The sequence below is a fragment of the Tenrec ecaudatus genome, chromosome 9 (assembly GCF_050624435.1).
Source record: "Tenrec ecaudatus isolate mTenEca1 chromosome 9, mTenEca1.hap1, whole genome shotgun sequence".
NCBI lineage: Eukaryota > Metazoa > Chordata > Mammalia > Afrosoricida > Tenrecidae > Tenrec > Tenrec ecaudatus.
Window position 1 is genome coordinate 71,332,524 of NC_134538.1, and position 22,263 is coordinate 71,354,786.

The following is a 22,263-nucleotide window of genomic DNA, read 5'->3' on the forward strand; positions in this document are numbered from 1 at the left end:
CAGGCATCCACTGAGGGGTTTTAAGCATACAAGTGAAATCTTAAGCATAGAACTAATGACAAGTCTGAAAACCCCATGGCTATGGAATGCCAACTCCCCATTTGCCAAACAAAAACAGAGGTTCCACAGTAATTGGTTTGGGTCCTGGGCCTACTTACATTTGGTCTTTTCTTACCTCTGGACTTATCACCCCAACGGTCTGTGCTAGTGGAGTAAGTAGAGACATTGAGGAGATATTCAGCGCATCTTCCTGCTCTTCGCTGCTTTCTGCTGCTTCTCGACCCATTCCCTCTTGACTCTTTTCCACCTCTAGTTCACCTTCCTCTAAGACCTCACTGAAGATGTCGTTGATAACTTGTGAACTATTAATATCATCATCATCATCCACACTCATCTCGATTTCACGCACCACCTCTGAAAAATATTGCAACAGGGAGGTATTAGGACTCAGAGCTTTAACTGTGAAAAGCGACAGCAAAGAAGCTGGGACGTTCATGTATAACCAAACCAACAGGAGAAAGAGCTTGTAAGTAAAAAATAAGGTTACTGACATGTACAAAGCCAAGCTCACTTTCAGTGCTGCATTCACATGTGCTGTGCACTATAGTGTGAGTCTATGTACAGTTACTCCAATGCTCAGAACTCACACAGCACATGAACGCTTACAACTGCCAAAATCATGCTCTTTAAAACGAATCTATCGTTGGGAACTGCCCTTTCCCCTGGCATGCCCTTCTTCTCAGGGGAAAGATGAATGCAGGGTCCACAGAGGCCAGTCACTCCTCTAGCAGGTCTGGCGAGCAGAGGGCAGGCAGCAGGGACTGTGCAGGAAAGTCGGGGAGACCGTTCTCAGGTTCTTTCCTATACTGTGACCTAGAGATAATTTGTAACAGCTCCACCCCTTCATGGAAGTGAAATATGGTATGTTCGTGGTTTCCAAAGAGAAAGAGCACAGCAAAAGGCTGTTGTGAACCATAAGAACATGGTATACTGACGATGCACTTCTACTAAGGTGTTGCATCTCAGAATGTGCTGAGAGTTAGTAAGAAATAAAAATAAACACCAACCAGTCTGCTGCTCTATCTTTGGGTCTCCCGTTACTTTTAAGGCCGTGTCCTCTTCTAAAAACAGTGTTATCTTTAAAGGGCTGGACTTCGTCATTTCACCTTCAGTAGAACCTAAGGAAAATTTAAGGTATATTGAGATTATATATATACTTGAAAGTACCTAGGACTGTTTCAGCTAATCAATGGGTGATTATTCTAGCTTTTTTTTTTTCAGGAAAGAAATCTTATAATTTTTTTCCTGAAAATAGTTAGATGTTTTAAAACACTCAAATCTAAACATGTATAGAGAATCCTTCCCAAACACTTATCCTCTCCAGATCTCGCTTCCTCTCTGAGAGAAGGAAACACCAATATTACCAGGTTACTGTTCACTCTCTCAGCTTTCCCAATGAGGATGCATGTGTGTCTGAAAAGTGTTTGGGTTTCTCAGAGGGGAGAAAATAAGCCACAAACCAACTCACTGCCACTGAGTCAATTCCTACAGATAGAGACCTGTAGGACAGAGTAGAAGGACCCCATGGGCTTCTGAGACTGGAGCCCTGGAGGGAAATGGAAGGGCCCCCTCTGGCTCCTAAGGACAGGCTGGGGGTTCTGTACTGCTGACCTACAGGCGAGCAGGCCGAGGCATAACCACTGCCTCCAAGGCTTCGGCTTTATCAGGCAATCAGCATTTTTAAAGCGACCATGTGAATTAAATGCCAATAAAACCATCAGAGGAAAAAAGTGACCGTGGCATGCCATTGCATATAACATTACCTTCTGCTTTTAAGACGCTAGATATTTTGATTGCATGAATAAAAAGAATTTGATTGATGAATTTATCATAATTTATTTAAACAGCCTTGAGGGATACTTAAATAATTTTATTTACTATTATTGCAAAATGTATTACAATAAATCGCTTTGCCTATCAACATGCATCTAACAACACCAATTCTTTTAGAAACATTTACAGAAAAGGTAAACTAAAGGGCTTGTGCATTTTTTGTGTGTGTGAAAATATGTACAGCAAGATATACAATTTCTACAAGTATAATTCCCTTTCACCTGAAGCTCCCACAATTTTGAATCTTGACATGGAGGGCGGGGCATAAAATATGGATGGAGGCATTTGCAAATTGCTCACAACCCTGAAGCTTACCATGGCTGTCCACTAGCCCATATGTGCTTCTCACAGATGAAGCTGTGGGTGCCCAAGGCCGGCTAGGAGACATGAGTCAAAGTCAAGTGGGTTCCCTAGTGCCAGTTCTCCAAGTCTTGCTAGTGGGTCCCTGGCCCCAGGGGCCTGACCCACTGGGAAGTGTGTGTTTTCTTGGGTCTGAATGCACCATGAAAACTCGGGAATGTGTCCAGATAGAGTGAGGAGCGGCCTGGGGTCAGTTAGCTGGCAGCAGTCAAAAAATCGTTTAAACGCATGCCATCCCTTACTTCAAATTCTTCAATGGTCCCACTTCTCGGTGTTTCCTGTTTCCATCCCTCCTACTTTCTTAAGCCTTCTGAAATTATCCCTGGGTAAATGCTGCCCTGTTAACCTCCTTGGGTGAGTTATTCTAGGGTGGGCATACTTCCTTAAAGTGATACTGTTCAAAGGGCTTGCACATTTTGTAATTTAACAAATAACACTAATTATTCTCCACCAAAAAGGTATAAAGTGGCCATGCAGGCTACGTGAGCTCTCACTCTGCAAAGGGACGTGCAGAAGAGGCGTCTGGCGCGGAGGGAAGGGAAGCGAAGCGATGACCCTGCTGCAGGCCGGCCTCCTGCTTCCCAAGCGGAGGGGCCGTGGGAGCCGGGCCCAGTCACCTTTCAAACCACGGAGCAACCCACCTGCAGGCTTGGCGCAGGCAGTTTCTGTGGGTGTCGGATTTTCTGTCCCCTTCTCTGTTACGGGTCGTGTTGGAGCATCTGAAACAACCTGAGATTTTTTTAGGGGAGTGTTCTGGCAGTGAATTTCCTGTAAAAAAGAAATGAAAAGAGATTTTATTTTTTACATCTCATTCATGAAAAAGGAGAGTGTGCTTACCTATAGGGGCTCCCTGTGCAAGGTCCAACCACGCTAGAGTATGACAGGTCCTCGGTTAGTTCGTATTCTTAATAATCCCCAGTATGTAAAATCATTTTTAGAGAATAAGGCAAAAGGAGAATCACAATGATCACCAGAGTTCAGTTTTAGATAAACTAAATAAAGGGAAAAATCACACAAGTGGAAAAATAATTCCTCGTGTCATTTAGCGCACCCCACACCTATAAGAATTTGGTGACATTCAGGCTCTATTTAATTATCAGTTACTCAGAGGGTAAAATACAGAAAAAAAGGGGGGACCAAAATCAGATCACGTGGTAAGGAAAAAGGAAGGGAAGAAAATTCATTTTCTGAGTCTTTTTAAGATGTATACATATATTTTAAAAGGTTTAGAAAATAAATAAATAAAATGTTTAAAGAGCAATACAAGCATAAAATATATTTTATAATAGTGACAACTATATTTTATAATAGTGATAGCGGGCACAAAACATTATAACATTCTTCTAGGCATCTGACATATTGCATCTGCCCTGGGAAGAAGTCATGAGAAAATGTGTGCAGGAGATTTGGGTGGGAGGGAGGTGGGCGGGATCGGGAGAATTGCTGAGTCATGTGAACATGTTCCAGGTATTTGATCAGAATAAAATGGTGACCGATATGAAAAATCGCCCATAGGCAAGAACACTGCATTTAGAACTTGAACTCTCTGGTGTGGAGCAGTTCATGGATCACAACGAAGGGGGTGGGGAGATAGAGACTTGATGCGCTATGCAGAAAGGATGAGGAAGAGGAAATCGAGCTGTCCACATGAGTGATAATGCAAGGGTCAGCTGAAGGGCTTCAGCTGCTTGAAAGCAGGGGCTGATTGCTTTCTTAAAGTCAACAGGCAGGTGCAGGAAGTGGTGAGTTGTTATCATCAAATATACATATATACCAGATAACAACTCTCACTCATCCTCAGGAATAATCCTGATGACCCACAGCCTCCCACAAATGGCATTATGACCATGACAGACGAAAGCCAGGGTCATCCGGCTCTGCTTCATCATCACAGTAAATTGTTATGCAATATATAAGTGTAGGCTTAATGTTTCTAAACCCCTTAAAGGCAAATAAAGATCAGACTTATAAAGATACCATTAATGAAAAGCAATAATAATGAAAACAGAGTCTTTGACTTCTGTTGGAACCAACTCAGGACGAAGGCATCTGAAAGAAACCCTGTCCCACGTCAGGGAGCACCTGTACTGCTCCCAGAGAGAGAAAAAGCCTTTGATGTCGAAAAAGAGAGGAAGTTTAGCAAATGCTACAACTGCAAGGCAGATGTCCGGTGAAGGGAAGAGAGGGACCGGGGAACCCGATGAGTAAACCTCAATGTGCCTCATTCACACCGGACCCCCAAGCATTGCTGAGTAAATGAACAAATGGCTGCAATGGTAATGGGAAGCAACCCCATTCATTCTCAAGGCCAAACACACCCACTGTGGCTCACAGCACAGAGGGACCTGGAGGACAGAGTGCTGAGTGAAATTAGTCCAGCACAGAAGGGCAAGTATTCTGTAATATATTCTATCACAAATATTCTATCATAAAAAAATCAAGAATAGGTTTTCAAATCACTTTCACATTTCACATTTGCTGTTTTCGAGGGCTGGGAAAGGAATGGAGGGATGAGAGTCATAGGCTAGGGCAGTGGTTCTCAACCTTCCTAATGCTGAGACCCTTTAGTATAGTTCTTCATGTGTTGGTGACCCCCAACCATGAAATTATGTCCATTGCTACTTCATAACTGTAATTTTGCTACTGTTATGAATCGGGTGACCCTTGTGAAAGGGTCATTCAACCCCCCCCACCAAAAAAGGGGGGGTCGCGACCCACAGGTTGAGAACTGCTGGGCTAGAGGGTAGGCACAGGCTGAACAGATGGGCTAGAGAGAGTGTGCATATAGCCGTCAACACATATATACGTTTGGCAGACTATGCTGAAATATGTTTATTTACTTTGCTGCAACTATCCCCATGAATGTGGAGGAATGTACAGGGAACATTATGAAAACTTCTTAGATGTAACCAAACAACTTGAGTGAACAAGTCAGTGGCCCTAGGGGATCAAGACCATAGGCTTAGGGGACACCAAGGCCAAGTGGCCTAACAGTCCACAAAGACAATGTTCTGTATCTTAATTTGGTGACTCAAGACTAGAGGCTTAAAATCTTGGGAACTGCCTTAAGGTACAGCTGCTGGGCTCTCCCTCTTCAGAAGAAAGGAGGGTGATGGGAATCACCACTAGAAATCATGGGTCTATTCGACTAATGGACCACACAAACATCAGTCTTCATCATCCTGAGACCAGCAGAACTGGCTCATGTCCAGTTACTACTACCACCTGTTCTGAAAAGGATCATATAAGGTGGCCTTGGAGAGAGGAGGAGAAAAATCTGGAACTGAACTCAAAATCATAGAGGGGCCAGGCTTACTAGTTGGACAGACTGATGAAACCCACAAGATGATGCCCCTTAGTTTCCCTGTAGGTCTAGAGCTGAGCTCACCCCTGGTAGAATAATAAAGCACTGAAGATCAAAAGGGTATTACCGCCCAAGGACAACGTGCAGAAAGATACATCAGAAACCCAGAGGAAGTGGATTACACGATGGATTATTGAGGGGGTTCTAATGGATGAGTTGAAACAAAATGTGAATGAATTGTTCAATGCAAAACTGATCTGCTCGATCACTTTTCACTTAATTCACAATAGTTTTTTTTAATGATTGTCTCTCCTAAATGCTGATAACAAGAAAGCCAAGCTCTTCAGTCTCTAATAATACTCTTAATTCTTTTCTAAAAGCTGCTGCTGCTTTGAGATGCAAGCCTGAGAATGTACTGCATCATCCTTCTACTCCAAGCCTGCGTCATCAAGGCACAGACGACAAGTCCTTGCTATGCACTCCTGGAACAGGACTAACCATACCACACCTTTGCATGACCATGTCAACATCAATGACCTTCAGCACTACTCCAGCTAGCCGTCCCCTGAAACCTGTTTCCTCTCAGCAATCTTATATTCAAATAGCCCGCTCTAGCCACAGCACCCGCCTCATTAGCTCATCTAGAATTTGTTCTTTGGTTTCATGGGTACCTCGGATCATCTGATGTGTTTCTTCCTAGAATCTCCTATCAGTGCCCCATTAGCTTAGAAACAGAAGGAATAGGAGTTAGTATTAACTCAGTTAAGGAGTCCTGGTGATGTAGTGGTTACACGTTGGGCTGTAATCCACATGGTTGGCAGTTCGAAACCACCAGCAGCAACTTGGGAGAAAGACGGGGCTTTCTAATCCCGTAAGCAGTTAGTCTTAGAAACCCACAGGGGGGTTGCTATGAGTCAGCATTGACTCAACGGCAGTGAGTAGGGTTGTTTAGAGTTTAATCAGAATAGCAGCCAATGAATAAAGATCTACACCACCACGGCTCCTTTTATCTGCGTTAATACTAATTCCTACCTTTGTTTCTAAGACCGCTTTCCTTTCCTCAATATTTCAGCCACCCCCACCCCTTTCCTAAAACAGAACCGTCAGACAAAAAATTTTATCAGTTTTCTATCACCCCAGCTCTAAAACTACAAGCCTCCAAGACTGCCTTGATCTAGTCCTTAAACTCTGTACTTGACCCACTCTCCCCATTCAAAGACTTGGCTCATTCCATAAAGTATGCCTTTCTTCTCTGCACTGACGAATCAACAGGAAGCGCAATATTCTCCTTGATGAATATATACCAGGTGACAAGGGTAGAGGTAAAATGAGGGATGCTTTGGGGCAAACGGCCGACAAAGGAATATGAAGTGGATCAAAGTCAACCATGTTCTTAAAGAAGAATCCACCACGGTGACGGTACAGGCAGAGAGAATAATGCAGACATCTGAAATCGCAGTGCCTTCAGAGAAACTGCCACTCCTCTGTGTGTCAGGACAAAGAACAGAGGCAGAGCAGGGCAGGGCGTGAGATTACAAATGAGTCTGCATGTCAAACTCAGCAGTCTAGGCATTTTGGTGAGGAAGTCTATGGGGCACTCTTAAGGGTTTTAAGCACATGAATATATTTTCCTTTTGAAAATATTTCCCTGGCAACAGTGGTGAGGCAGATTGGAGGGCAGCCAGGCAGGAAGCAGGGGGTCCAATAAAAAGGCACAGCAGTAATTGAGGTAATGGCAGAGCACATAGTGGCCTGGTGACAGATTTAGAAAATATTTCACCAGATGTAGGCACATACAGGTGTGAGCTAGATGTATAAAAAAGGTGGGACAGCAATAACTAAGATGACTGTGGGATAATGCCGCAAAGACAAGGAGATACAAAAACCCCAAGGGGAAGACAGGGCATAGCCCAAAGAGCTCTACTTGGCAATGAATCTGGAGTTCAGTGGAGAGAACAAGGCTTCACAAGTGCACAGGCCTTTTCATGCCGAGATGGAGCTAGAGATGAGAGATGGAGAGAGACGACCCACGGGAAATGAAAGGAAAATCAGGCAAAGGCCAGAACTAGGAACCATGACTTGCTAAAGGGCAGGCAAGGGAAGTGATGCAGCAAAATCAATCACATAGCTCCTTCTCAAAGAACACAGGTCAAGCTGCTTGCTGCTGTACTTTATACTGGTGCCGGTTGTGAATATAATTCTAACATTTTTACCATTTTATCCTAGCTTAGTACTCGGTACACAGTAGGGACATGAAGCAGCTGATAAATAAATCGAACGTAGTTTCTTGGTAGGGAGTTTGTTGAAGGCTGATTAATGAGAAGTTGAGAGAAATATGGGGGTATTCGATCATGGATGGATTACAGATAGTATGAAAGTCTGGTGTTTGGGGCAAGTTCTAAAATCATCAATGAGCAAAGTAGATTCAGAGAAACATTTTAGAACCAGCATCTTCTAAAAGTAGGGTTAAGAGGGGTCTAAACTCTAGTGGGAATCATTTTTTTCAAATTTAATTTTGGGAAGGCCATCAGAGGAGATTCCATTGAAATGGAAAAAAGAAAAACACAAGTAGAGGTAGTTAATAAAAACATTTACGGAATGATGAGTGGAAGGGGCATGGTTAAATAAAACAGTGAGCGTTGCAAGAACTGTATTACAATTCAGAATTACAAGTTATAACCCAACACTACTTGGGAACAAACCCGCCTTTCTATTTATTGGTTACCTTCTTGGTTTCTAGTTGTCTGCTTCTTGCGTTTTCTCCTTTCTCTGTGCTCCATACGTTGCCCTTGTCAAGTCGACCACGAAGGCATGCTAGTTCTTTTTCACGCTCCTACACCCATCAAAAGATGTATTTTACACAAGAGCCAGTGGTGTGCTTAAGAACAATACCAAAGCACTACTAAAATCTCCGTGTTTTTAGTTTTAATAAAATAAAGTCCACACTACACATGGAATACAGGGCAATAACTGTTTCCAAATTTAAACAAGTGATACAGAGAAGCAAGAGGCAATTTATCTCAGCAGCAAAACTGGGACCAGAATTCACAGTCTTGATTTCTGAGTTCTCTGCTGGGACCACATGAAACAGCTAAATGTGTAAGTTATACCTGCTTGAGCTGTTGAGCTACATGAGTAGTAGTCGAAGATGTGTTCTGCCTGAATAATCTTTCTTGGATGGCCTTTGTATTTGGGGTGATAATGGGGGTCCTATGAGGCGTGCTACGCGCTGGACTTTCTTTTCTGTGTTCTTGACAACGCTCTCCGAAGCGTTCCAGAAAGGGCTTAATTCCTGCTGCTCCTACAGAAAACACACCACAGTTCCAGAGATCACAAATGACGATAATGACTCAGTGACAGGTCCTAAAGCTATTACTCTCAAGCTTTGGTTTTAGGAAGTAAGCTACTTGTTCTTCTAGGAGTAATCATTCAGAAAGTCAACCATATAAAAGCAGTTCAAAATTTTATCATACTCCTCTCTTCCATTTAGCTCTATGTCATAAAATATATATATATAGCATCTCGCTCTTAAAAGAAGGGTTGAGAGACCAGTGAAAGGGTGGTGGAGATTAGGTAACTCTCAGTCTGAGCAATCAAGAGTCTGAATGATTAGAAATTGACTATCTGCATATTAACAAATTGCTACTAACCAAGTCATGATAAAGTCCAACAAAGTTCTACAGCCCAATCAAATTCATCTTGCTTTTATGAGTTTAAAATATAAAATTCCGGTATTTCCCCATTCTTTCCACTATTCACTTTATCTTTCCAAATAAATAAAATCAACAGAATCTGAACCAAATACTCATCACTATGAACTGATTTAAATAGTATGAAATGCATAGAACCCAAGGCAGATGGGACTTATGTTACCTCCATCACGGTGATGCTGGAGGTACAATACGTAAAAAGAAGCATATCTACACATCAGAAGTTGGCAACCACTCTCAGTTAAGGCTAGATGGTAAATGCTTTGATAATTTGAGGACCTGGTGGTTTCTGGTGGTGCTGCTCCACTCTGCATTTTAAGATGAAGGCAGCCACAAACAGTTTCAATAGAAACAATGGGCAGGTGTGTGTTCCAATAAAACTCTATTCACGGAAACAGCCCCCCTAAAGTGTGATTTCCAGTGTCTATGATTTGTTTGCATCAAAATGGATAGAAGAAAATATCTAGCATGGCCATCCTAGAAAACGCATATTTGACTGTTGAAAGGTAATAGGCTAAATACTTTCACCAATAAGTGGGCTTATCGATGCTCATAAATATTCATACAATCAATTAAAGCTAACTCTGAAGAAGCCACATTCAGAACACCTGGCCATTGGCCCAACACAATGGACCACTCATTACCGCATGTTAAATCCTGTGAGTACCACCTTAAAAACAGTCCACAGAAGCCTTAGATAGCAGAGTACCTGGCGTTGTAGATTTGTCTTTAGATTGAGGCTGTTGGCAACCTTCCCTCGTTAGTTCTCCTTTGGAGCAAACTGCTGGGGATGCGGTTGACTTCACATTGGGTTTCAATGCTTCTGTTTTCAGAGGACTAGCAGGACTTTGTTTAAGTAGCTCTGGATTTTGCCCTTCACATTGTTTTGACTTAGTGGTGGATGCAGTAGAAGGCTTAAGTGGGGATGAAGTAGCTTTCTGAAACAGAGTAATACTTAAGGTTATTGACAATATTAAAAAATATCCATAGGTAGAGTCCTTGTAGATTTAAGAGAAAAAATTTTTGCTTGCCACATAACATGCCAAACCGATCTGAAAGACTTGAAAAACAGTAGTTAACTTAGCACAGGCTATATAACTGAGTCTATATAATACGTCCTGGGGCAACCACGTCAGGAGAGTAGGGAGGGGTGCTGCTCCCCGTCTTACCAAGCAAATGCTTTCACATTACGGCACTAATGCCAAGCCAAACACACTGCCATCACATCCGTTCCAACTGACAGGGAGCCTGGAGGGTGGAGCACAAGTGGCTCTCTGAGATCTTTCTAGGAGCAGAGAGCCTCGTCTTTTTCCTGTGAAGTGGCTGGTGGATTCAAACTGCTGACCTTGCAGTTAACAGCCCAACATGTAATGTGCTACTCTACCAGGGTGCTTGTTGCACTGGTATATTAATTAATTTAATTCTTAACTGTGTTAGACCAAGTTACCTATTTTTGAATATATTAAGTCAACAATAAGTTAACAAAATCATACCCTAACTTGATGGCTCATTGTAATAAGCCATTGGGCACATGATGAAAGATTGGCAGTTTAAACCCACTCAGCAGCTTCTATAGGAGAAACACACGGTGATCGACTTCTACAAAGATTCCGGCCAAGAAATGCCGAGGGGCCAATTCTCCTCTTCCATAGCGAACCCCTATGGGTCAGATCAACAACACGTACCGGGCACCTTGCTCACTGCTTTCTGTACATGATCGCATTTAACACCCTCATCCCCCGCCCAATCACAGCCCCTTTCCCTATCTGACAGAAGGAAAAGAAGGCTTGGTAGGTTCGAGTAACTTATTCAGGGCGCCAGTGCTAATTCTGTGGCACAGCTGTGGGTGAATGAAGGTTTAACTCCAAAGCCTCGATCAATACCATCTAAAAGCTAGTCTCCGGTGTTTGAAGGTTGTTTTTAAAACAGGTAAGGTAAGTGGGAGGTAGGAGGAGAGGGGGGGAACCCATCACAATGATCTACAGATAACCCCCTCCCAAGGGGACAGACAACAGGAAAGTGGGTGAAGGGAGACATCGGTCAGTATAAAACAATAATTTATAAATTATCAAGGGTTCATGGGGCGGGGGGTGGCGGGAAGCAGCTGACACCAAGGGCTCAAGTAGAAAGAAAATGTTTTGATAATGATGATTGGAACAAATGTACTTGATGCAATGGATGGATGTATGGATTGTGATAAGAGCCATATGAAACTCCAATTAAATCATTTTTTTAAAAAAGAAAATTACAGAATTGTTTAAGCGTAAAAAAGAAAAGAAAACTGTCCCACCCGCCCCTGATGTCCCATAGGGCAACCTGCCCTCCTGAAGGCACCTTCAGCCATGAAACAGTTAACAATTTGCTGTCTTGTCCTACAGCTAAACCACACATAAAGCATTTTAATGGGAATGGGATTTTCAACACTCCTTGTGACCAAGCCTCCACCATTCCATTATCATGAAGCTTGGATTTGCATTAAAATGGTGTGATTTTAGTTGTCAGCTGCTAATTTATCTTGGGGTGAGATTTCAAACTTACGATCTCTACGTTCTGGACAGCCAGTATTCTAAGAAAACACACATCGGCACAGGATTTCTATCCGAGAGAACACATATCCACACACATATTATAAAATGCATACCTATATGCATTACCACTCCTAACAAAAGAGCAAATAGGTAAAAGGTTCCCAAAGATGAACATATCTGTTTACTTACCACAGAGCTGGAAGTGGGGGCATGACTCAAAGCTGCATCCGCAGCCCGGGAGGCCGGGGCATTATTCAAAGAGGCATCGCCTTCCCTTTGGGAACACCACGTAGCTTCCTGCGTAACACTGCTGCTATTGATCCTAGCAGATGCTCCACTTGTAGAGGAAAATTTGGATAAACAAGTGGTGCCAGGCTGTTCCTGTACACGGTTTTGCTTTGCAGATGAGTGATTTACATCATCTTCCCAAGAGCAAATAGTTGCAGCGAGGTCGGCCAGCCGGGCCCTTCTTCCGACTGGAGTCGCCGAGGTGTCTGGAAGGGGCAGCTTGGGGGGAGTGGCAGCCTTTTCCTCCGATGGCATCGTGGGGAAGAGCGAGCTCTCGGCTTTATCATCTGAAATATTTCCAGAAGAGAGTTATAAGCCAGGTTGAAGAGCTGTGAACCTCCCATAGATACTTTTAAAATGAGACAGTAGTTTTAAGAAGCAATAACAAGTTTCCATCTGCATAAAACCACCAACCTGTCTAAATTTATCAATATCTTTTCACACCAGGTGACACTTAATCTAAATCTATAAAAACAAACACTTTGTTAAGTCTACTTTCCATGTGTCTGATGGCTAGTGGATACTGTAAGTTATCATGTTTCCATTATCCAGGTAGTCCCTGAATTGCATCCTGTGTCAATTATGGCCAACTGGACTACTGTGGGTTTTTAGTGCTGTTTTCCTTTTCACAACTTATCACTAGTAATGTGTTCTTCATACAATACTACATACATACAATCAGATAACTCGCTGGTGTTATTTTTAGGTATTCAGTTTTGTGACATAATGTTCAAAACACTGCTGGATAGCACAGCTGTAGCCTGGTCTACAATGGAGTCAGTGTCAGGAGTCATCAAGACAAAGTCGGGCAATGCTCAGTTCTCATGATATACGACAACTGAACTGTGCATGCAGCCGGTAAGACTGTTACTTCCCTACCTACCAGGCCTATCGGTTGGTCGTATTCAGCATTTCATCCCAACAAAAGCACCAGGTGTTCACCTGAAACCAACTTGTTCAAGCGTCTCACATTGTAACACCTCCCCCCTGCTTATCCTCCCCATAACACCTGAAGCAAAGGAAGTCATGCCACACAGTCAATTCTAATCCAAAAAAGGTGAGGAGGGCTTTTTAATCTATGGACAAGGGCCATGAAGAGGATCTAACAGTGGGAAGGGAGTCAGCAAAGTAGCTTGTGAGGAAGGACTGCTTCATTCATCAGTAAAGAAATAGGAGTTTGGAGAGCTATAGGAGCAAATGGCATAAAATGACTAATTTCAGCCAGGAGGATCAGTCTATAAGAGGGACATGCCTCTGATGATTTGAATAGAGTCTGGCTCCAGAAAAGTATTCCTAGGAGTTTTTGAAAACCTGAAGGAAGAGCCAAGCACAGACAGCATATCGTGAGTGCTTTAATGTCTCAAGGTGAATCCCGCCAATTTGAAGGTAGATTCGCCCGTGTAACACACAGCTAAGTAGAAAAACAGGATGCAGCAACGCTCAAGCTGCCAAGAATATTCAAGAATGTGCTGGATAAGATAATACAAGGCAAAAAATTATCCGTAAGAGATTTTCACCATGAAAAATGTTAACTTTGCAAAGGTGATTTGACATATATTTATAACAATGACCAATAAAAATGAAAAAAGTAGCTGCTAAGGCTGCCTATGTACAACGAAAAAACTCACAGGTTTTGGTTTCTTAGTTTGGAGGATCAAGGTCATGGTTTCATGGGACATCCTTGTTAACTGGCCCACTAGCTTGTTTAGTGTTGCGGGGGCTGCTCACTTGGAACAATAGAGGAAGGGGTGCTTGAAATAAGAGGCAAATATGTTTACTTTTACCTCCAAATATAATCTCTTGTCAAGAGACCAGAAGAGCCATGACCATACTCCAGGGGCCTTTACTGAACATTTTGATCAAGGATCCCATAGGAGCATCCTGATCATAAGTGAGAAGCTGCAGGAGAGAATGTAAATCCCTCATGGGCTTGCAGGCTTCCTGGAGCAAAGAAAGTTACGTGAACCCCTGAGATGACTGTTAAACCTTAAACTAAATATACCCTTTCCGCCTTCTTAAAACTAAAGAACAGTCTAGCTTAACTAACAAAGTACGTTTCCCTCGAGCATCAAGGACTTCTCAAGCACTATCAACGAGCATCAAGGACTTCTCAAGCACTATCAACAGGTGGGTATGTCAAAAAGCATTGCTCCCAAACCACAGGACACTTTATCAAACAAAAATACTAAAATGTCACGGCATGCCTTCTTGACATATTCTTGATCAACATTTAGACGCTTTGGAGGGCAGTTTTTCCATCTCTGTAAGCTTTCTCTGAAGAATGTGCACCCTGCAATGGACTCCACAGCAAAGCAGCAGTTTCAGAGTCCTCAGGGCACTCCAATTGTGTACCTCTGAACAAGGACGATGTTCTTGAGCTTGGGGAAGAAAAAAGAAGCCTGATAGGGCAAGATCAGTGCTGTGAGGTGAGTGGGTAATGTTTCCCACAAAAATTCTCACAGGGCAGCCCTTTATGTGAAGGGGAAAAAAAAATTCTGTAACAACTTTCTTGGCACTTTTCTTGCCGATGAAGTTTTCCATTTTCTTAAAAGATCTTCCTAATAAACCCCCACGACCATCCTGAGTGCCTAGCAGCAATACTTTTTGACTTACTTACTCTCATATATGGGCTCAAGTTGACAAAAGCAAATTGGCATAAGAGATAGGAACATTAGGCACAATAAATGTGTTCATAGGGGGAAGGTGAACATGGCTGTACTACTTGAAGAATGTAATCAATGTCAATAAATGATACACGGAGCAGCTGTTGAATAAGTGTGTATTCTCAACAACAAAATACATAAGATGTTAATATTTTAAAACAATGAGTATGTGAAAGTGTTGTATCTACCTCCCAACAACACCCGTGATTCAGTCTGTGGATCAGGTACAATTGCCACCTGTAAAGCACCCCTGGTCCGCTTTAGCTGCACAGGTGGACAGACAGCAACCTCACATGACAGCTCGAAGAACTAATCTATTCTTCAGTGTATCTGGAACATTGATCTTCCTGGGAGGAAGCTATGGAAAAATGCATTTGGGGACTTTAGGAAAAAAAAAAAAGGCTGAGTTATGTGAACATGCTAAGTAAGCTAACAGGATAATATGAGGAAGAAGACTGGCAGAAAAATCATCCGCGTGGCAAATATTTGGAATTTATAATAGGGGACAGCTCATGAAGGAAGGAAATTGACAGATGAGGGCTTACTGGGTCTTTAAGAAGACAGAAATGTTGAAGAAAGAATGAGGAAGAGGAAGGAAAGATGTAAAGTTCCTCCATGTAAAGGATTAGCTGGAGTTTTTTCTAAACTGAGTCAGGACTTTGGTTGCTTGGAAGCATGGATAAACTTTGAAAGCTTTGCTTAAATCCACAAGGAGATCAAGATTTATCACTAAATACATTAAGAAAAAAGAAAAGGTCCATACAGACAAGTCTCATCGATTTTCCGCTTAAAAACCCCCAGTGCCGTTCCCAGACAAAGACCAGAGTCGCGGGCAGGTAGACCATAGACTGCTGGGAAATTCAGAACCATCTCTAGCAAGTGACTATGTTGAATAAGCTGGCTTTCCCCTTCAAGCTGCGCTTTTCTGCTTTTACTTTCTCCTCACCCTCATTCCCTTGTTTTGTGAGAGAGGTGGGTGGTTAGACAATGGGGGCGAACTGTAAGGCCAGCCATTCAACTGCCCTGACAGGTTGTGTGCTTCCCTCAGAATCCTGGGGTTGCTGTGAGTTTGGATCCACTTGTTCCGGTTTTAATGCATAAGGCAGGAGATGAGTACAATCCATCCTGGCACAAATGAGTCTGCTGTAAATCACTGATTTACTTCTCCAGAGAGCCTTCGCAGGCCATTCCAACGATTCCCCAACATTGTAACAAAATGACGACCTTTGAAGGTGCAAATAACGGTTTGTTTGTTTGTTTGTTTGTGGTGTCTTCTTTCTCCCTATCAAACAGCATCACTTTTTCAAACACACTGCCCTCGCGGCAATGCCAACTCAGAGCAATCCTGTAGGGCAGGGGACAACGGCCCTGTGGTTTCCAAGACCGTTCATCTTTACCGAAGTAGAAAGTCTCATCTATCTCCTGAGGAACACTGGTGAATTTAAACTGCTGGCCTGGCGGGTAGCAGCTCAAGGCACAACGTATTTCAGACGGCATGGGTTAGAGACTCTTGACTACATCGCTGAGGGTCACAGTGCTAGCAATGCTAAGAATCTACTTTGCTCTTTACTGGTTTTCATTGAAAATATACGGTAACCCTGTTATAGGATCAGGGCTTTGTGAACAAGTACAGAAAACTCATTATCATCTACTTCAATAAGAAACACAATCAATTTGTAAATATACTTATGATAATAAAAAACCATTGCAAGCAGGTGACTCAGGACATAGGGGGCATAAATCATTAATCTCTCATGTATTAACTGATAAACAAAAATTTCAATAAACCAAGTAGAATCTTAATAACACTGATTAATGGCCCTTCGTATCCGTATAATTTATACCTGTCAGGTCAGTGTTCTCCCAATGGCGTCGCTGTTCTGCCAGTCTCTGCATGCGCGTTTTAACTGAAGAAGCTGCAGTCCCTTCCGACTTTGAGATCAGCTCACTCCTGGGGCTCTGCTGTGCAGGTACCGGCACCGGCACCGAATCGCCATCAGCAGCTGCTGCCGGCGGCTGCACCTGACGTGGAGTAGGGCTTGGAGAACAAGGCTTTGCAGAAACTGACTCGACTGGCTGTTTATTTTCCGAGTTAGAAACTGCTTCTGCAGGGTTATCAGAACAGCGTTTCTTTGTTGGTAATGGTTTGATAGAAGATTTCTCTAAATTGAAAAGATACACCCCCCAAAAAATAATTCAAAATCTCATATCTCACGGCATCCATGAAAAATTCACAGCAGATACTTAAAGAAGCAATCAAACTTTGCCAACATGTTTCTTTATTCTTTTCTACGAGCTTAGTTACAATAAAGTGACAAATATTACTTTCTTTCAAATAACTTAGAACTCTGGTAACCAAGATTTCCTTTTAAGGAAACATGGAAATCTATAGATTTCAAAAGTATGGATGGAAATAACTTCAAACAACCTTTCTAGAGGTGTGTATAACACTATATGCACATGTGTGAACGTATGTCAAATCTTCCCAAGACAATACAAAATAAAGCATGTATATGCACTAGAATAAGCAGCTTGCGGTTTCTTTAAAAACAATAGTCCTATTTAAGCATCACAACACAGTCACAGCCCTAGTTTTCAAGTACTTAGTACTCGATGCATGATTGCATATGCCTGTGTCATAGTGGAAATAGAGAGGCTCCTGAACTCAAGCCGGGCCTCTGCTTCCCTGTGTGAATACCAAAGGTGTAATGTTATTTCCTGTTCTCCTTCAAAATGTGCAAAATAGAAAATATAGTCTCTTTCTGTGGTTAACTCCAAACATGATGGTCAGCCAACCCCATGCCCTTTTCTCTGCTTTCCTGTCACACTCCTTGACCTCTTTAACTGTGTAAGTAAGTTTCTGTTGTACCAAGAAACAGCACCCTCTCTGGTCTACCCCACACTCCAGGAGGGCAGCTTAACGGGAAACGCTGGCTGAGATGGCAGGACTGAGGAAGAAACGAGCAGACTCCAGGGGAGTTTGGGACTGTTGGTTTGTGCATGTGTGTGTGAACTTCTAAATCCATTGGCTCTATAGATATTTTTCATTTTTAAAAATCATTTTATTAGGGGCTCATACAACTCTTATCGCAATCCATACATACACATCAATTGTGTAAAGCACATTTGTACATTCGTTGCCCTCATCATTCTCAAAACATTTGCTCTCCACCAAAGCCCCTGGCATCAGCTCCTCATTCGCCCGCCTCCCCACTCCCCCCTCCAGCTCTATAGATTAATAACCCAATTTTCCCCTCCAGAGCTGAACAGCTGGTCCAGCAGATAGAGGATGAAAATGGTTCATAAATATCAAGTCCTTGCCAGCATGCCTGGCCTATTGCTGCTCTGCTCATTCCAGAAACTGCCTGACCTTGATGGCCAGCCATTCACAGACACTAAACTAGCAGCACACGGGGTACCGCATGCCTGTGTTTTTCTTCTCACAGGTGTGTGAAAGATAAGATTTGAAAATATAGTCTCATCAATCAATTCATATGAAATAGGAAGAGGCTTCCAAAGGGCCATGGGGAAATTGAACTTGAAATTAAAATAAACTTCCATGAACTTTTTGAAGCCCCTTTGTGTTTGCTAGAAGAAACTTTGTACTGGCCAGATATGCATTAGGTCTACATACCTATATCTATATACATGGATTTATATGCCTAAAGTTTCTATGTAAATATAAATGTATATATGTACTAGAGATTCTATACTTATTACACAGGCATATTGTGATATTGTGTGTGTGTGTATGTGTGTGTACAAGATCTGATTGCTGTCAGACTCTCTTCCAACTCACAGCAACCGCATAGGTGCTGCTGGAATAGCCCCCCAGGGATGCCAAGGTTGTCGTCTCCACAGAAGCTGACAGTCCCATCGTTCTCCCACAGAGCAGCAAGTGGGTTCAAACCGCCAACCTTTGGGCTAAAAGCGAGTACTTTAACCTCTGTGCCACCAGCGTACCTTTTCACTACACAACGACCCTGAAACAGAATAAATTGCCAGTCTTTCCCCCAGAGCCTTTAACGTTTATTTCTCAGGCTGCCTTGGTTCTTTTACACGCATAACAAAATGCCTGGGCTTTTAGCACCTCACAGAGTTTTTACTTTCCCCTGCAGGGTCTTTTACCTGCACCACCAGACAGTGGGGGCTGGTTGCTTGCTTCGGACAGCGGTTCTCTGGTTCGCTTGGCATATATAGACCGGGCTGCGGGCGTGGGCCTCTCAGCTATTTTTCTCTGAAGATTCTCTCGCCTGGCACGGGTTCGTTCAAGCAGTTTCTAAATGTATGGGAGCATCAAAACACAAATTTAGTCAAAAGTTCGCAAAATCGTAAGTATCATCTAAAATCATCAAACTGTGTGTAGGATAGAGTTAAATACATCTCAAATATGAAAACCAAGACATACCTGTGTAAGTCTGGGTAGACTAGAGAAACAAGTCCATGGACACACATATGTGTATAAGAAAGAGATTTATATACAAGAGGAATTGAACATTGAGAAAACATCCTAACCCAGTCCAGTCCAAGGCCATAAGTCTGATATTAGCCCGTATGTCTGATACCAATCTATAAAGTCCTCTTCAGACTCACAAAACACATGCAATAAAGCCAAATACTGGACAATCACAAGCCATTGGGAAGAGGCTCTTTGGGTCCAGTGGTGTTGTAAGCATCTCAGTGCTGGCAGGGGTCTCTCTGTGGCTTCTCCAGCTTCCAGGGTCTGGTTGCATCCATGTGGCTTGTCTTTTGCAATGTCTCCCAGGGAGTAGCAGAGAGAGTGTGTCTTATGCCTCCAAGGAGGAAATACCATATTTCCCAGAATTCTCAGGAGAAGGCCATGCCCACACCGAAGTCTCATTGGCTATTTCCAGATTGGCAGCCTAGACCCCACCAATACACTCTTAATCCTTAAATTGACACCAGATTAGGTGACTACCACAATAGCAAATGAGTAAGCTAACATCCAAATTATTACAGACCCAATGTGAGTATTCAAAGTAGAATAAAATGCATAAAGCGAGTTGTTGAAAACCAAACGACCAAAAGTTCTTGTTGCTTTTCCCATTAAAGTGGAATCTATTTGTCCACCCTTGAATCTAGGCTGGGCTTCTGATTTTGCGTTTACCTGTATGTGTGGCAAAGGTGAAATTGGATGACTTCCAATCGCAGGCTTCAAGAGGCCTAGCAGATTCTGTGCATCCTCTTTTGGAATGCTGCCACCATGAGAAGCAGCACAAGTTCAGCCTCCTGGCCCAGCTGGCAGCAGCAACAACCCCATGGTAGGCAACTAAGGTGACCACAGATCATCTAAAACCAGATAATCTGCCAGGCCAATGAAGATCCCTCCGTAATCGCAAGGGAGATCAGCAGAAGAACAGTCCAGCTGAGCCCCAAACAGTGTTGGCTCACTAAATCACTGTTGCCCAAAGTAGGCAATACCATCCCCTGAGGGGATGCTGGAGTGTCCAACGCAGATACCTATACTTTATCCGGAAATTGTGCTCTATAGTACAAAAGGTTTTCATTGCTAGGGGTAGGAGGTAGGGGCAACGGTTTACAATTTTTTTCTGAAAAGGAGGCAGTAGGCCATATAAGTTTGGGACCTAAAGTCTAGAGAAGTTCTGAGACTATCACTCCACCCTTACAACCTGGACCTGAAGCCAGTCCTGGAGGTAACCTTTCAACCAAGTAATATGATAAACTGGTCTATAAAGTAAACAATCACACCTGTGGAGGGTGCTGGTTTAAACTTCCAACAACACAGGACCACACGGTCAACATTTCACAAGCAAAGGTGAGATGTGAGGAGAGGCAGGAAACCTGGCTGGATGGGATGGTGGCGCCCAAACGGTGAGATCATCAACACATTACAGGGATCACACTCAATTCCCCGCAACACTTGGTAAATGAGTTACTGAACAGGAACCTAATTTGTTAGAATGATTTGATGGCAGTGAGTAAAACACAACAAAGTACTTAAAATTAAGATTTCTTTTAATATCGACTTATCATCCACCACTGCTTTTGAATCAATTCTGACTTGTAGTGATCCTAAAGATCAGAGGACAATTTCCACTGAGTGTCCAAGACTATAAATCTTTACAGAAGCAACAAAACCTCATCTTTCTCTTGCAGAGGGTGTTAGTCTGGTACATTAGAGAAACAAATCCACAGAAAATCATATGTATATAAGAGAGAGTTTTATATAAAGGGTAAGTGTACATTAAGAAAGCATCCCAAACTAGTGCTGGCCAAGCCCATGAATCTGACATTAGCCCCTATTTCTGACGCCAATCTACACAATCCTCCTCAATCTCACAAAACACGTGCAATGATGCCTGACTGCAGGAGGAAAGCCTCTCAGCACTGGCAGGGGTCTCCACGCAGCTGCTCCAGCACCCAGGGCTGCATCAGAGTAGGTTCATGTGGCTTCTCTTCAGGGATGTCTCGTAGGAAGTCAACCTTGCCAGTTGAAGCAGGGAACTGGTTAAGGCAGATACACCCTGGTCTGACCATCAGAGAGCAAGAGACCTGAGAACTCAAAGGGGGAGGCTCACCGAGCCATTTATCTCTCCACCCCTCAATTAACCCCACATGTGTTTATCGGCCACAGAGGAACTGGTAGCTCCAAACTGCTGACCTTACAGTTAGCAGCACAAAGCATAACCCCGGCCTAAGACCCTGCAATTCTACTCCTAGGTGAGTAAAAACCTACCTGTCTCACTGCACTCTGCAGTCTGGTATACTGTACAGACATTGTGTTTTACAAACGGAAGGTATGGGACCCTGCATTGAGCAAGTCTGCCAGTGCCATTTTTACAGCAGTACGGGCTCATTTTGAATTCATGCAATATTTCCAACTTGTGCATAATGCTACTGCATTCTTTAACAGCCTACAATATAATATAAACATAGTTTTCACATGTACCAGAAAACCAAAACATTCACGTGACTTACTTCATTGTAAATTGGCTCTATTGCCACAGTTGGAAACCGAGTCCCCATCGCTCCCAGGTACATCTTTTACACCCAGAAGAAAAGATGGCAGGAATGCAAACCTACCTGCACACCAGTGATGGCCACAAGCTTTGTACACCAGTCAAAGGTGGAAAGAACAGAAATGTCCATCGATAGATGAGGGCACAGACAAAATTCAGTCTACACAAACAATGAAATATGACGCAGCCAAAAGAGAGAAATGAAGTCATAATGCATGGCACAACAAAGATGGGATGAACTTTGAGAAATTATGTCAGGGACTACAAAAGGCAAAATACTGTACGATCTCACTTAAATGAAATAAGCAAATATGTAAAACTAAAGATTATAGTGATTATCAGGGACAGAGCGGGGGAGGAGGGCATTTTTACTTAGACACCACTGAGCATGTTAATGCTAATATGGAAGAGGGTGGCTTAGATTGTTGCATAATTGTTGATACTAATACAGTCAGTGTCACTGAATTCCACATGTAGAGAATGCACACTGCTGTGTACTTATGCTGTATATACTTT

General features: G+C 42.8%; 1 protein-coding gene across 1 annotated transcript in view; it reads right to left on the minus strand.

Annotated features, from left to right (window-relative positions):
• Nucleotides 1-22,263, minus strand: part of ANLN (anillin, actin binding protein) — a 63,599-nt gene that overhangs the window by 33,335 nt on the left and 8,001 nt on the right. The window contains exons 2-10 of the mRNA XM_075558191.1: nucleotides 18,875-19,025; nucleotides 16,591-16,908; nucleotides 11,985-12,370; nucleotides 9,977-10,205; nucleotides 8,668-8,858; nucleotides 8,283-8,390; nucleotides 2,895-3,021; nucleotides 1,068-1,178; nucleotides 176-414 (exon numbers count right to left, since the gene is read on the minus strand). Of these exons, the coding sequence (XP_075414306.1) occupies nucleotides 176-414; nucleotides 1,068-1,178; nucleotides 2,895-3,021; nucleotides 8,283-8,390; nucleotides 8,668-8,858; nucleotides 9,977-10,205; nucleotides 11,985-12,370; nucleotides 16,591-16,908; nucleotides 18,875-19,025 (1,860 nt within the window). The remainder of the gene's footprint in view (nucleotides 1-175; nucleotides 415-1,067; nucleotides 1,179-2,894; nucleotides 3,022-8,282; nucleotides 8,391-8,667; nucleotides 8,859-9,976; nucleotides 10,206-11,984; nucleotides 12,371-16,590; nucleotides 16,909-18,874; nucleotides 19,026-22,263) is intronic.